This window comes from Podarcis tiliguerta (assembly GCF_965153285.1).
Source record: "Podarcis tiliguerta genome assembly, chromosome: 12".
In the NCBI taxonomy this organism is placed as follows: Eukaryota; Metazoa; Chordata; class Lepidosauria; order Squamata; family Lacertidae; genus Podarcis; species Podarcis tiliguerta.
The window spans coordinates 34,070,134-34,087,056 of record NC_139545.1 but is presented as its reverse complement, the minus strand read 5'-3'; the positions used below and the strand labels follow the sequence as shown (position 1 = coordinate 34,087,056).

The following is a 16,923-nucleotide window of genomic DNA, read 5'->3' as shown; positions in this document are numbered from 1 at the left end:
TCCTCAGCAGACTAATCCAGTTGCTGGCATGGGCCATGACAGCAGCCTGCAGGGCTTTCCCAGTCTGCCAGTGGCACTATTAGAAGTGTGAGTTCACCACCCACCAGCTGGGCTCTGAGGGAAGAAAGACAGAGAGAGTGGGTAAAAGTTGCAAGGGGAGGAAAAAGGATGGAAGGGGAGGAAGAAGGCAGAAGGGAAAGCAGCGAGCGGAGTGAGGAAAGAAGGCAGGCAGGCAGACGGATTGACAGAGGAGAAAGAGGATGAGGGCTTCCAATGGCCGTGATGGAAGTCACTGGCAGAGTGTGAAAGGCAACAAAAAGCAAGTTTCTGGTCTCTCCTGACTTTGGAGGTGCTGATACATCTCCTTGCCAAGGGTGCAAGGAAACCTAGGTACGCCTCTGCAGGGATTAGGCCTAGGGCTGTCCATTGCAGCAGAACTGGCTAATATGTAAGTGGGACAATTGAGAAAAATAAGGAAGTGGGCTTAGAGGGGACAGTACAGAAATGAATTTTTTATATCACCTTTTTCATACCTCAGAAGTATACCTTGTAAAAAGATTTGACAAGTTTTTCAAAATTTGTAGCATAAGGCAATGTAAGCAGGGATGATGTAGTGATATTTTGAGCTTCAATATCGACCCACGGGCGAGGTAGAAAGGCATCAAAGTAAGATGATAAATATGGAATTCCCCACCTTCCCATTTTAGATGATAAGAATGAAGAAGTGATCTGGCACTTTCGGCCTGAAAACTAGTTTGTTAAAAAGCTGTTACCAGGAGGCAAGCATTTTTCATAGGCTTGAAAGAGGAAGGACCTGAAAGAGAATCAGGAGTCTCATTCTAAATGAGATAAGTAGACTAGTTCTATGTGCAGTGTTACTATAGGACAATCTGAGGATGGAGTTATCACAACTTATAGTGTGTTAGTTTTGGAATCAACCCAGAGACTTTCAGCAATATGAGCCAATGCAGTTATACAAAGAATAATTTTCGCACCAGTTGTGGCATAGTTGTACTATACATGTATAAGATTCATAGAATTGTAGAGGGTCATCTAGTTCAACCTCCTGCAATGCAGAAATCTCAAGTAAAGCATCCATAACAGATGGCCATCCAACCTCTGCATGGAATCATAGAAATATATGAAGTGGGGGATATGGAAGGAATGGAATGGCAAACTTTGGTGTCACTTTTCTGCATGGACTAGTTCAGGCATTTTGGTCAGCACGAAGTCAGACATGCCCTTAATGGCTCTGTCACTTGATTTAATATCCTATTCTAGTGGGACTGAAGCTAACAGGCAACATAGCAAGATGGACTTGCCCCACAATGGATGCTGCTGCAATTCTGTGTGCAAATGTTTTATGTGATATTTTGGCTATATATAGTTAAAAGGATCTGGGTAGAAGTATCATAATGCAAACAGATGGCTCAATGTTCATTCATTTATCAGTGTCATTTTTTGATGGATGAGAATGCCATTCTCTTATTGTCCATGTAATGGCAAAGATTCAGATAAGAGAATGATTGTCTCTTCTTGAACTTAATTCTGTTTTGGGGCTATTTGCTGGGAAAGGGGATATCCTTGTGCCCCTGAAACATGAAAATTTGAGACAGAAATCTGTCATCATTATGGGAAACTTTACAGGCCAAGGTCTTTCATTCTCTCTCTGGCTGTCTAACCCATTCCATTATAAAATACAGACTAGAGAACATCAGCGATAAAACATTTTATCTCCCCTTTCCCACCCATTACTCTTGGCTTCCTGAGTTAAAATAACATTTCTGTTCATCTTCTGTATGGAGGGATAGCAAAAATTCTAGGAATTATCCTTCATTTTCAGAGAATTATGTGGTTGGTCATGATTAAGGGCAGCAAGGAAGCTGATAGGGCCAACCAAAGCTTCCTAGGATAGAGGTTACATTCCCAAAGAAAGGATGTTCAAAGAGCAGTGTTGACATTCAGTCCTCTAAACCTTGCTGTAACCGTTTCTGAGGACAACCTGCTGTCTTCTCAGTAGTGCTCCACATTCACAAATTGCTAAATTTCTTATTGTACATGACTCTAAAAAAGCAGGACTGGCTATGGTCAGTGCCTGAATGGGAAACTGCCTTGAGCTGAGGTGATGAAAGAAAGGTGAAATGCAACTATAACAAATATCTTAGCATTTTGTGTTCCTTGCTTCTATAATTTAAAGGCAAACTTCATTAGCTAGAATTATTTTAAAAGCTTTAAAATGTTTCATATTTTGCGTTCATATAAATGGTACCAGTAGATAACACTGATATTCTTGTAAAAGAGTGGAAAGGTCAGTACCAAAATGCATGAATATTGACTTCAATCACATGCACATTTTGAGGAGAATAAGCACCCTTGAATTCAGAAAGACTTGACTTGTTAAACAAATTTACTATAAGTTTCTATAACTATTGTGTCATTCAAATGTGTACATTTCCAAGTACATAAAAGTAATAGATAAAACAGAATAACAAGAAAACAATCTTTAAAAAGCAAGAAAATTATGGTTATGAATGACAATTTAAAGGGTAAGAATGGAAGGCTTTTTATAAAAACCTGTGGAATTAACATATTTAGTAGAACAAAGAATGCAAGGGACTTTCACACTAACATACCCTTACTTGTGAACTTTGGACAGGTTTATACATGTTGCTAAATTATAATTTAGCATTACAAGAATGAACTAATTGTATAAATACAATAATATGGATGCTTATTTCTAGTGAATAAAATCTAAAATCTAAGTGTTTACTGAGTGATCATTTTAATACTATGATGAAGCCATATCACATCAGGACTGAGACAAAATTGATTTCAATCCATGCAAGGATGATGCTAAAATGTTACTGGTTAATTTAAAACACCATAATTGGTTACTTTAATATTTTACATTAATTTTAATTCTTACTTTAAATTGCAATTTATTTCATAAATGAGAATGACTACAAATAATCCTAAAAATGTTGGATTCTGTCTTGTTATATTTCTACTTAGAGTAACTTCTTTGTAGAGTATGGTTGCATGCAATTGTTGCAAACATGTTACTTCAGCTATATCTTTTATTGTTCTTTGCATTGTATTGTCTGCTTAAGAATTTCTTAGTGACAATAGGGAAACTATTCTTGTCAGAAGAACCTCCGGAGCGTAACTAATGTGTGCAATCTCTTTAGCAGAAAAGAATGGCTTGCAACAGTCTTGCTGCCTCAGTGAAACAATACATTCTGTCTGCTGCATGATGTCATTGCCAGAAGCTAAATAGTACAGTTTTTGTTTTAATGGAAGAGCTCTTTCACATTGCTGGTTTGACATGATGGGAATGTGGTTGGAAATGCTTCCTGTTCATTCACAGGCCCCAGGCTGTCCATGCATTTCAGCTTCAGAAATGACAGCTGAAACCAATTAGGTACAACTATGGGACAGCTAAGTCACATGTAGATTTATCATTGCTGTGAAAGAGAGGAGGAGTGAAGAATATTTCATTGAAAATATAAGTGGCTAATTAATAGTGAATGATTACTGAGTAAGGAGGAGGCTGGGTATGAGCTCCTTTTGTGAGATTTGTCCCTGAAGTAATGAAATCTAGCTATCTATTTATCCAAATATCTCTCCCTCTCCCCTGCCCCTTTTTCTAAAGAGAGACATGTTTGTTTTTTATTGCAACTGTTGAACCTATACTCAATGATATATGCATTAATTAATTAATTATAAATAAGCGTTTTCAGTATAGAGATATAGTGTCATCTAAAGGGAATTTTAGAAAATGGGTTTCAAACTTTTCATTCCCATGAACTTTTGGGGGCTGGAACTATACAATGTGGAGAACGTGTGGCTACTGTGAAAAGCAGAGAATCTATTATCACCTCTTCATCCATCTCCATTGACAAAACAAAACAAATCCTGCTCCACTTAATTTGCTATAGTTTACAAGGGCAAGGAGCTCTTAAGACAATAGTTATGCTGCACTATGCTATGTATTTTCTTGTCATACTTGGACCATTATCTGGTAAAGTTTGGATTGGTGGCAATAATTATTGACACCTCCCAAGGGCGGAGGACCTGTTTGAATTGCCCACCCTTGGAGACTGGTGGAACCCAATGGCTTCTTAAATGTCCTGGGGCATTTTCCAGTAGAGAAAACTGTTGAAGCCCTAGTCTCACTATGTAATGGTGTGATGAAATGGGCTGTTGACACAATCACTCCCAAACATTCTCTCTAGTATTGTAGAGGCAAGTGGCTCCTTGGTATTCTGGGAAGTATGGGTTATGAAGCAAGCTGATAAAGATAAGCTGTGGGTGATAGGCGAGGGTGTGAGTGAGGTATAAAAGTGTAGGGGAAGGGCAGTTGGCAAAGAGGTGGGTGAGCAGGCAAACAGGGAAGGAGCCTCTAGTCAGTAATATCAGCAAGTAATGATACGAACCAGGAAAATGTATTGGGTGACTTTGTAAAGGAAACAAAACATTCTTTTTACCAATGAAACTGAAACCCAAACATGTCGGGCAGCATGGTGATAGATGTAGAATAATTAACTTGGTTTTTATTGAACGAGCAGATGAAGGTACTAAACTTCCTTTCAGTGTTTAGGCACTATTGCACAACTTACACAGAATCTCTATGAACGACATAGGTTTCTATAGAATGGCAGTTGTTAAATCATTTCTCTTTGGAAGCAACTTCATTTATATTTAACATTAAGTAGAGCTTCTTATGCTGGCTTTAATAGCACATATATTTTTCTAGTAGAATGTAGGTTTGCAAATATCATTCTGCATTCCAACTACTATAGGCATATCTTTCCTTTTATGGTTTTAATGTATGAACAATTTCTACTGCAGACAGGAATGTGTGACATACAAGACTACAGAGAAATATGTGGTTTTGACCTCCTGTTTGAACACACATTTCACTGCAGTGCATTTAGAAATGTAAATAAGGAAATAGAGGTTTTTATAACTACAACATTGTTTTAATAGAGACTGCAGTGAATGAAAAAATAATATTACAACAAGATAGTGATGAGTATGTACATAGAATAGTATAATGGTAGAGTTGGAAGGGACCACAAGGATCATCTTGTCCGTCCCCCTGCATTGCAGGATCTTTTGCCCCATGTGGGCCTTGAACCATTTGGGATGTTTCTCGTCTGCTGTAACTGTAATTAACTTTCAACACTGGAGCAGACCTATCTAGCCTATCTAGTCCAGCATCCTGTTCACACAGTGGCCACCTGGATGCCTGTGGGAAACCCTCAAGCAGAACCTGAGCACAAGGCCGCTCTCCCCTCCTGTGGTTTCCTGCTAGAAAATGAGCTGCATTTTAGAGTTTTATAAGCAATATTATTAGCTATATAACGAGATGGAACCTGAAGGTCATGTTAGCATAGCATGTATTCCCCTTATTTGCTGCATCTGGTGGAAATAGTGGGTTTTGAGTAGAAAATTTGTTACATTTTTGTAGCAATAGGAGTAATTAATCCCTCCTTCTTCCCTTTCTTGAATTTATCTTTTCAAGCACACAGATTTATGTCAGTACATGGACAAACATCCTGGAGGACTTCATCCAGACAATGTGAAGGTAGGATACCACTTTCCAAATAAGCATTATTATATTCGGATTGTTTGTGGTAAGAAATGTTACAGTGATAATGCAAGCAGACTTGTGATTGAAGAAAGTAAACTGGCCCTTTAAAAATATTGCTTTTACTGCTGCTTGTAAGCTGGATGTTAGCAGGCACAGCTGACATTAGTTTTTGTTATTTGGATATGAGCTGGAAACTTGATCTGGCTACCTACTGGGAAATCAGCCAAATTATTTCAGCGTAAAGTAGAATCCAGTTAGTCAATCGTCTTAGAGACCACCCAGGTAATATTTGTTCAGCGGCCTTGCTTTTTGATTATTTTCATCAGTGAAATAATCATAAACACACTGTATCATAGAATATATACTTCAAATTATTAAATTTAGGATTGTGATTTATTTCTCTATGTTAGGGTCCATGTACGTTTTGTAAGAATGAGAAAAAGCTGTGGTCCTAACAGATTGATTGCATTATATAGATGTATTCAAATTTAAATAAAAAGAAAGTGTGTGTGTGTTGTAATGCCCCAGGATTAATTTCTGGTTCTGCAACACAATACTTGTGGGATTTCTGGAGGCAATCAAGGGAGTTCGTGCATGTGGAAACATTAACACTGGAATATAACCCTTGTGAGAACATTCTGCATTATTCTTCAGAAATCTGTGATCCTGCTCCAGCTTATATCCCTGAATGTTACATTTATTTATTTTATTTGAGAAATTTGTACTCTGCCTTTCACTTAAGAGACCCAGGGTGATGAACAGTAACACTACAGTCACAATAAACAATAAAACTTGTAAAACAAAATCAATCAGGATCATATAATTAAGGATAAATAACACCACAAAAGCAAAAATAGGGTATCATGATGCAATACATTCCTCTCCGAAAGCTTGGACCAAAATGTGCATCTTTGCTTGTCATGAAATGTAAACAGCGTGACACACCTCAAAGGGGAGTTTTCCCCCAGAACTGCAGGGCCAGTACAGAAGAAAGCTCCCTTCTGGGCTCCGGATCACCAAGATGACTTCCTCTGCAAAACCTAACATGGAAGCGTTAACATGGATATCTTAAACTGGATAATCAAGTTTTAAAATGTGTACGTGCACTTGAAGGATCACTGTGAGTGTCAGATCCTTACACAAGAGTTTTCAGCTGTCTGGCATCTCTCAATACAACCAAGACATTCTACCAAAAAAGTGTGCATTGCCTAAGAAATAAGTGTTGATATGGACGCACAAGATCTTGCCTGTTTTACTTTATTTTATTCCTTGTTTGTCATTGTACCACCCAGGGGAGGTAACAATAAATGTTTCAAAATAAACATTGTGCACTCCTTGTTAAAGGCCTCAAGTTGTTGTTTTTCGTAGACCTTCAGAAGAGGAACTAGAAATTTATACTGATACTTTTAGTGTATTCAAGCAACACATTTTCACTTCTAGTATGGCTACTTTGAAGATTTGTATAACCATGTCTATTTATTTTTGTGTAAAAATAAACAACGTGGTTTTTTTCTTTTGGCTTTGTGTAGTAAGAACGCTGAATACACAGAAACATAAACTTCCTTTATTAGTAGCCTTAGTGTCTCGGGGAAACCTCTGTTCTAATTAGGAATCCATTTTTATTTCTCGTTTTCCATCTGAAAGTAATGGATTCCTCTAGGGTATACTTGCAGAAAAATAATTGCAGGTGAAATTTCCTTCTGACATAACTGCCTTTCATCACATGTCTGCTGTAATAACTGAAACGATTCTGAGTTGTTTGCTCTTTGTATATCAATCTAATATATATAATAATAATAAGCATTTAAAAATACTGTAGCTTTAAAAAATTATGCTAGTTTTCTTGGTGTTCATTTTTAATAACCTCAAAACCATAACATAAATTGTTATGGGACAGATTGGAGTTTGGTTGATGCTTTGTTATACTATGCATTATAATACCATGATACACTGTAAAAACAAACAAAAAAGGGATAATAAATAAATAAATAAATTGCTGGGTTGTACAATACACACATACTCCAATTATTACCATTTAGGTTGTGTCACCGTAGGTATATAATAATGAAATATCTGGGCCTAGTTGAGACGTAATGGGAAAGCATGTTTCCTGCTATGTGAATAAGCACACCTTTCACACACCTGAGAAGCATCTGCTTCCATTCTTAATCAGTTCTCTTCATGGTCTGCAGTTGGGAAAAGCTTCTAATACCCTTCTGTCCTAAGATTAAAAGAGGTGAGACTGTGGTTTCCTGTTACCTCTAAACTAGGCCAGTGTGTGTATATGTAGATAATATTTTTACTAGTTTTTTTGAATCATTCTTTGGGCATTTCCTCTCAAAAAGATTAAGACGTCTTTGTAGAAGTGTTCCAAATGCTAGTTCCATGTTGGAAGGTAGAACGTGCATTCATGAGTGGCTACAATTAAAGAGCTCAGTTTTGGAATTTAATTTTTTTTTTTGAAAGGTAAGACTTTCAACTTCTTGGTCAAGAAAAGCAGAAGCAGCATTTCAACCAGCACAGAATCCATTTGAGGGAATTTCAGCTTTCCCCTTGACTTAGGAATGGTATCGCTGTGAAACTCTTGAGGGCTGTTAGAACCTTACTTCCTAATGCATATCCATATATCTGTATCTATTGAGATAGATATAAAGACATAGATATAGATATATTGCTTCCTAATATTGATCTATATATCTGTGCTGCAGCTAAGAATTGGCTAGCTAGTTCATGTCGATGTTTATTCATAAAACTTTTTCTATTTCTAGGATAGTAGGGAAATTGCAATGAAGTTGTGAAATTTTACATAAAAAGCTTTTTTGTTTGGTGAATGTTATCAAAATTCTAAAGTCCCACATGTTTCTCTGTCATGAACATTATCCTTTAACTACCTTGCCTAAGTAATATCTGTTCTTGAAAAATGGATAAGTTAATGACCAATTTGGAAATTAACAACCAGAGTGAAAGCCTTAGGGTATTTGCCATCTTATAAATATTTATATTTTTATAGGCATAAGTAATTATGCTTGAAATTACCCAAAAGCAATGAGGGGAAATTACCCAAAAGCAATGAGTGTTCAGAACAAGCGAGTAATTCATTAACATTTATTATACATCATTTTCATTTAAATAAAAAGAAGTATTTTAATACGCCTGTGTAAATACATGTGGAGTATAATCTTTCTGAGCAGCAGTTTTTCAGTGTATCCTGCAATTCAAATTAATGCATTAATGGAGGGTTTACTAATATACCTGCTTGTTTTATTGTATCAAGAGTTACCCTCGCCCCCTTTGTTTAGAATGTGTATGTTTTCCTTCCTGAAATCTCCCTAAGGTATATTCATGCATAACACTGCCAAGATGATTGACACATAGCAGCACAATATGTATTGCTCTTCATATTTTGGGAGAAGAAAGTAATTGTCCTGCATAAAAAGGAATTTGGAGAATATTTAATATGCTATATACTGGGTATGCTATATACTGGGTGTGTGTCTTACAGTGCATGTGTAGACAGTAAAATAAACAGATGTTATTCTATACTGGTGTAAACACATACAGTTTAACCTGTGTTTATTAATAGGCTTTTAAAATCAGATCAGTTTGAATGCATGCAGGTGAAATTCTTACATCAGCAGCACACTTTTTCAGACCTACATCAATGAACAGGATTGAGCAGAAATCTAGGATCCATTCTAGAAATATTCATGATTCTATATAATTTCTTTATAATTTTATCCATTTACACACCTTTGAAATGTCTGCTTTTGTCTCAGAAGGTGTGATGTCTGTGGCGCATGGCTGGGTTTTTCCATTAATTACAGTGGATATACTAAACAGGATTATTTGGCATTTAATGTAGTTGATAAGTTGCAGTTTTCCATTACTCTTTAGAGGGTAAGCAGGTGCAGAAAAGGGTAGGATAATGTTATGCTAAATTAAGGCTGTCTCTTTCAGATGGCATTGAGAATCGATTTTTTAAAATAAGCTTTTCTGGTGATCAGTCATCAACTAAATCATCATGATTTTACACTGATTATTTTATTTCTTCCACTTAGACATTAATGAACTATGCATGATCATTAAATAAAAATGCTTCCCCCTAAGTTTTTAAGCATAACTACCTGAATCATCCTTACAGTATATTTCCATAACTGAACCCTCATCCCTAATGATGTAATGATGCATATACTGTATATATGCAAGGTTTTTTAAAAAGAAAGGCGATCAAGAATTGTCTGTGCAAGTTTTTTTCCTTTAGCATTTTCATTAAATTTTGAAAGAGCCATTGATTGTGATGATGTGTGAAGGAGCCTTTTAACCTCATTGATCAAGGAGGACAGTTTCTTCCTTCTATTAACATTATGCTAGCAGATCAGGAAGGTGTATTATTTTGCTCAGTTAATTAATCATACTTGTCAGAACATCAGCATTGTGAAGGAAACGGGAAAGATTGATAAGCACAGTAAATAAAGGTATAAACGTGTACTTTTCGAAATATAAATAGCTTAGTGGTGTGGTCTTACTGTAGGATGTTTCCATATGGAAAATTCCTGAAAGGAATTGGTTGGAAGGAAGCCTTTTTTGTGAAAGCAAGTGTGATATATGTCCCTTGTAAGAATGTAGTTATGCTATAGAGTTCAAAATCTGGAAATCATGTCTTTAGCAAATTCTGCCCCTGAAATGTCCACTATCTTAGAAGGCCCAAAATCCTGTTGTTCTGAGGGTTGTTATTAACATATTTCATGTCCTTTCAAAGGCTAATTGGGCTGTAAGAATAGGTAGAATGCACCCTGGTCAAGTAGGGATCTGCACCTAGGTCTCTTCAGGGATGTGGTGGTAAGCTAGTTTTGTCATTGGAAATCACCACCATCATCATCGTCATTTGACACGAGCTAAAATTCAGTTTTTAGAAGTTGTCTATCAGAATTTGTCTTTTTATTTTTCTTTCCTTTTTTGATGAAAGTTGGGTCATCCAGCAGTTATAATTCTAGTCTTACTTCTGTGTTTGAAGGCATGTCATCCTCTTTTGGGGTATTACAGCAACTCCACTGCTCTCTTGGCATCTGTAGGTCTAGATGTTGCTGCTAGAATGTGAGCCAATGAAGTCAAATGTGACTGTTGGTTTTTCTGGGCAATTGTCCACTTATAAATATATGTTGAATTTGATAGCATGGTGGTCACTGTTCTGAGTCTGTTCAGCAAAACTTTCATCCTGCACTGGGTCCCGGGTACCACTGAAGATTAAGCCCAGGGTCACTCTACTTAGTTCTACGACCATCTGTTTTAGGATATGGTTTGGGGGGGGACGTAAGGGTTTATGTATGTAATGTTTAAGGTGACCACTTGACCCATCACCAAAAAGAGGACAAAATATTATAGATCTGAAAAACAAAACAAAACAGACATGCTTGTTTATATGTTTAGATGCACATTTAAAATTACTGTGTGCTTGCTCAGTCTTCTGTCCAGGTGCTAACTGTTAAAGGGCAACTTCAAGATCCTCTGCTCTCTCTACTTATCATTCATTATCTTTAAACTTAACTTTAAATTTATAATTTATTTTACTGAGGCCTTTACATAGAGGATTCTTTCAAAGGCTAGCCTGTCCCTAATGGTGTTCCATATTAAATTTACAATTTTAGTGCTCAAACTATTTCCAGTGTCACACTTTAAAATATTAACCCACCTCCACATTTCAGTTTTCCATTTTCTGTCACCTTTCTTATGTACGCACTTACTGTGAGTATAATAAGTAAGTCTCAAAATTGTTGGAAATCTCTTAAGTCATAAACTGGATAATTTTGTAGTTTGTAGTCTGAACGAGTGGAAAGAACCTTAGTTCTTGCTGAGAGAGCTGATACGTCTTTATTGGAGAAATTGTTGGTTTTAATGTGTTTGCCCTTACATTTTAATCATTGCTAACACATTGATATCACACTCCATAAACCTCTAAATTGATTTGACCTTCCAATGGCACCATCGTTCCCAGGACTCATTATTGGAAAGCAGTACCTCAGTTAAAGTGTGATTGTCAAGGCAAAACAGCAAAAGCATGCTTTTTGCATGGCCATCAAGTGTGGTGTTTCAGTACTTTAGATTGTTTTACAGATTAACTAAACAGTTTGATTGCACTTTAAAATGCATCAAAGCTAACATGTGAATCTGTTTTTTATTTTCCCCATGATATATATCTGTTCAGCTAGACCTTTGGAGGCAATTACTGTCATTAATGTTATATAAAGTTTTTAGTTTTTTCCGCAAGCTGTATTTTATTAATGAATGGTTTAAATATGGTATATTGTTGTTCAGTGTTGAATGTATATGTTGAAAAGCATTATAAGATCACTATGTGTGTGATATTTGGTAGTCTAGAAATTTTGTCAATAAATATAAAAGCAAGTAGGCTTCTATATGTTTAGCATCTCTTCAATGTTGTCTGAATTGTCTGTGTGTTTCCCTTTTTGGCACTCTTTTGACCATCCTTTCCCTTACCAGTGGGACATCCTGATTATTTTCAGAGTTTCCCATAAAATTGTTTTGAAGGCATCCTAAGCCACTTTGTCATTGCTCTAAATACCAGACTTACCGGCGATTTGAACCTCACTTTGTCCAGGCATACCAGCCGTGCCTTACTTGAGTTCAACTCAACATTTATAAGATTTCTCATTGATGATCACACAGAAACAAGGCCACTTCACTAAATGAAGAACTGGAATTTGGCAACAACATAATATTCTCACAATATTGAAGTTAACATTAAAATGGAGGGTACAATGTGTATTCCAACATAACATTGTACAATATTCGTTCTATATAAATAGTATTCCACCAAACAGGAAGTTTTGTTCATTTGTCTTTACTGTGTGGCTTGTCATTTTTTTCAGACTGATGACTTGAAATAAAAAAAACTAGGTGTGACATAATTGAAATTTTACAACTTTGCTTCAGTACAGCAGAGCACTTCACATATGCACTCCTGCACTGGTGGAGTAGGTTTTTAGTGGATATGGTTAAGCTGCTTTGTGGGGAAAGTTCCTCGAAAAATGATCTATGTATAAATAAATATGGCCTGTTATGTTCTCAGTTAAAAGAAACTTTGATGATTCCTAGGATCCAGAGCAACCTCCCTGTACTGGGAGATGAGAAAGCTATTTTTATAATGTATAATCTAAAATTTAAGATTTATACTAGCCAGCTTCATTTCATTGTTTAAAAATACAATGTGTCAAAAATGCCACCTGAAGCGTTATTTTTTCCTAATTTATTTCTGTACTTGTTACCCTTGTAACATGTTTCTTTCAGAAATTAACAATATACTATCATGTGAACAGGCAGAGAGGAGAGGAAAGGACATTTAATTAAATATTCAGCTTCAGTAACATGACATTTCTGTACTTTCATGTTGCCCTTTGGTTTATTCAGTAATCATATTCCATAAATTCATACAGGTGCTGTGTTGATAGCTAATTAGGAACTACTTCATGCCGGTATATTGATTCTGAGAATTTTTAATGGTCTAATATTCCTACACAAACAAGAGGACATCACTGTTTGCAAATAGCTTAACGGCTGGGTGAAGTAAAATGTTTGTGCTATGTCTATGATATATTTCAATTATCTTGTCATGTAATAATAACCTTACGACTGTTTTTACAAAAGATTTGCTACTGAAGAGTAGCCTTAATATCTGGCATGCTGAGGTGAAATCAGCAAAAAGAAACTCACAATTTTGCCAGCATGCAAGCCTAATATTTGATGTAGTCCTCTGACAAGTGACTTTCATATGAGATTTGAAATTATAAGAAAATACAAAGTGCACAGTGAGTTCCTGTATATATTAGCATACTGAGAACATATCTAATCCCACAGTTAGCCTATCTTTATAAGTATTGTGAATAAGTTAAAATTCCCTCTTTGGTCACATTTTGAGTTTTTAAAAATAAACTCTTGTATCAAATATTTGAGAATAAAAGCCTTTGTGATATATATATTTTTGATATCCTTTTTCACTACTTTCATATATATTTTTTGTCCCAGCACTGTGTTCTTCTCCTTTCCTCTTCTCCATATGCTGTTGTTTTCTTTAATTAGTGAAGATACACATCTGTCTTCAGGCTACCACCTAATCTCTAAGGCCATATGGGTAAACAGAATATAATTGTGGCTTGATAGGGATTGACTCTACTGTTTGTAGTTATTGTTAAGGATTGTTAAAGCAGGTGAATAGAGTTGGATGCAGGGAAATGGATGTTTCTTACCTCTACATATTAAACATTGCTTAAAAATAAATTCTGGTATTTTAAAATCACACCTGTAGCAAAGCTGCCAAGGAAGTGTTTTACCCATATGCAGACACTCTGCTTTTTTGTGAAGGAAGCCAGTGCTCTGCATGCAAGTATTAATAAAAATGTTTTTCCCCCTCTCTTTCAGTTATTTTTATTTCAATTGCTGCGAGGACTTTCGTACATCCACCAGCGTTACATTTTGCACAGGGACCTGAAACCCCAAAATCTTCTGATCAGTGACACTGGGGAGTTGAAGCTGGCAGATTTTGGTAGGAAAGCTATTAATTAAAAGATTATCTTATAATGATGTGGGAAATGTTTCAGCTGTCTTACTCTTAGTCACAAGCTGACTCTGGACACAGTGATGATTGATAAAATAAAATTCATAGAAATACTTCATATCCTACTGAATGACAAGAGTATGGGAAGAAGTAACCTGTTTCAGTACTAGGTAGAAAGTTTGAAATCCTACAGTTTACAGCTGAGTACAGTCTTTCTTATTAACATGGTATTTAACTTGAAGGAAATTGTTTGTTATTGCAAATAAGTAATATTTTCTCCATACAGTTATGGGCTCAGGAGGACACTGAAGCATTTTAAGCATATTTAGGATGTTTCTTGGTCGCGTCTTAATTGAAAGACTAGTCTCCAGCAACATACTTTCATGCTGTCAATGGAGTGTTGAGTCTTCCCATTATTATTTTACATTGTGTTTAATGAAAATCTGTAGTTAGATTTGGGTAGAAAAGAGAAGATAAATGTTTTTAATTGAAGTTACATTATTTCCTTATACTGTATCACGATATTTTGAAATTGAATACAAGATGAGTTGACTTTTTTAGTGAAAACTATAATAAAAAATTAAACTACCAGATAAAGTTATATAGGGTCATGATCCCACATTGCCATAATGAGAAATAGTAAAGCAAATCTGTCTCTTCAGAAGTATTAATATTACAAATTTATATGCAAAGTTGCTCTTCCACCAAAGACATCAAATGATTTTGCTGCTCTTGGAATATATTGCTCTCATGTTTCTATTTTCTTAGAAGGTTGTTGCACAAGGATTATTGTGAAGCTATTAACCTTATTATGCACACAAGAAATAGAAATGTAAATGTAGCTGGTTGATTTCAGCAGATAGGATGTCAGTAAAGAAGCTGCTTTTCTTCTGGAGAAGGCTTATTTTTTCAGAGTAATAAATACAAAATCACTAAAGACCTTTCAAACCTGAAGAGAAGGCCTTCAGATCTGGTATCACAAGTTTATAAAAGTCAACAGTGCAACTCACAGTTTTAATTCAGTATCCCAGTGTCTTCATCTCCTCTGAGCTTAAAAAAAAAAAATCATACTCAGAGCTTAGACCTTTGGAAAACCATTGTTTTTGTATTAAAAAATTACAAAATTCTCATGTTTGCTGGCATATTGTGTTGTAGCTGATGGATTTGTAAATATAGATAATAATCTCCCACCAAAGAAAAAGTTCAGGGCTGTGTTTACAACCATACAGCAGCACTCTAAAATATCATTTATGAAGGTGAATCTATTTATCAAAGACAATGAAAACACAGATGGGATTTTTAATAAAATTAAAAATTGAAGAAAGCATGAGAAAAATTGAAGGCCATGTTTGGTGTGCTTTTTGGAAATAATTGTTTCACAAAGGAGAGCAGTCGTGTGTGTGTGTGTAGAATCCCATCACTGATCTACCACCAAAGTCCTGTGGGATAGGGTGGAAGATTCTGGAAGTGGCCTTTTCCTCTCTCCCTGCCCTCACTGAAGTGTTTTTATTTTCCCTGCTACTACTATGCCATCTTCAATGATGGAGTTGTTCAGAGCCATTTGGGGAGATATGTCTGGAAAACAAAGGGACTTGGGAGCCTGCAACCTGCAGCTTCCTCTGACCAACACGCCCCATATCTGGGCCCATCATCAGCAGAGCACCTCTGGCTGACCAGTGATTGGTAGACCTTTCCAGCACCTCAGCAAGGAAAGCTCCAGGGGTGAGCCTCCCTGCCCACCCACACCCCAACAGTGGGATGTTGGCAACTTCCATTGGCTATCCATCTGCCTTTCCCAGAAGATTAGGATTGCTTGCTAAAACAAGCGGTATTTTCCCCTTTTTATAACAAGGCAAGTTGAAATTAAAAAGGTTCTTAAAATACAGCACGAGTTCTCCCTGTTACACTGAGTTAAATGAGAAGTAAATTGAGCTGATTTGGGTGTGAATTTGATATACTTTATCTATTTCCCAAATCAAAGCTAATGTGCTGGCTGTAGCCAGCAAATAAAACTAATATTTTAAGTTACTAATCACTCAGTGAAACTTGAACTGCAGAGCTAACTGCCTTTGACCTTTCTTCACATTTTTTTACTTGATTGTTTATAGATTTAAAGTCTCCAGTGCTTTTACATAAGGTTGCTATTTTGGATCATAGAGCAGATAGAGAATTATAAACATTTTAGAGATCTTTTGTTGGAATGGGGGCATGATGGAATGTTGCAATAAAGGAAGTTGATCATTTTTGTTTCAGTACAGTGTATTTAAAATTATGCTGAGTTATAAACATTTTAGAGATCTTTTGTTGGAATGGGGGCATGATGGAATGTTGCAATAAAGGAAGTTGATCATTTTTGTTTCAGTACAGTGTATTTAAAATTATGCTTAGTAAGAGGAGAATGTAAAATGCAACATGTATCCATGAAGGTAGTGGTTTTTAAAAAATAGATTACAGCATTCTTGATCCTAACAAGCTACATGACTAGTAACTTTGCAGTAAATATTTATATAAAATATGGTGTTTTCTTATGAAGCAATTTTAACAAGCCACCCCAACTGCTTTTCTGGTAGAAGTATGCATCTAATTCCAGTCACATCTGGCCATAGGTTTCATGTGGTGACTTAATATTTGTTTATTCATTCATATAAAATCTCCAGTCCTACCCTTTTGGTGCCTTTGTGCCACTCAAGGTGAGCTGCAATAATATAAAATCACAGTGCAATAAAAATATATTAAACTATAAAGAATCAAGCAATAT

At 36.0% G+C, this 16,923-nt stretch overlaps 1 protein-coding gene across 7 annotated transcripts in view; it reads left to right on the top strand.

Annotated features, from left to right (window-relative positions):
• Nucleotides 1-16,923, top strand: part of CDK14 (cyclin dependent kinase 14) — a 215,456-nt gene that overhangs the window by 94,884 nt on the left and 103,649 nt on the right. For all 7 annotated transcript variants that reach the window (XM_083405804.1, XM_083405805.1, XM_083405803.1 and 4 more), the window contains 2 exons: nucleotides 5,528-5,590; nucleotides 14,030-14,153. In XM_083405804.1, the coding sequence (XP_083261930.1) occupies nucleotides 5,528-5,590; nucleotides 14,030-14,153 (187 nt within the window). The remainder of the gene's footprint in view (nucleotides 1-5,527; nucleotides 5,591-14,029; nucleotides 14,154-16,923) is intronic.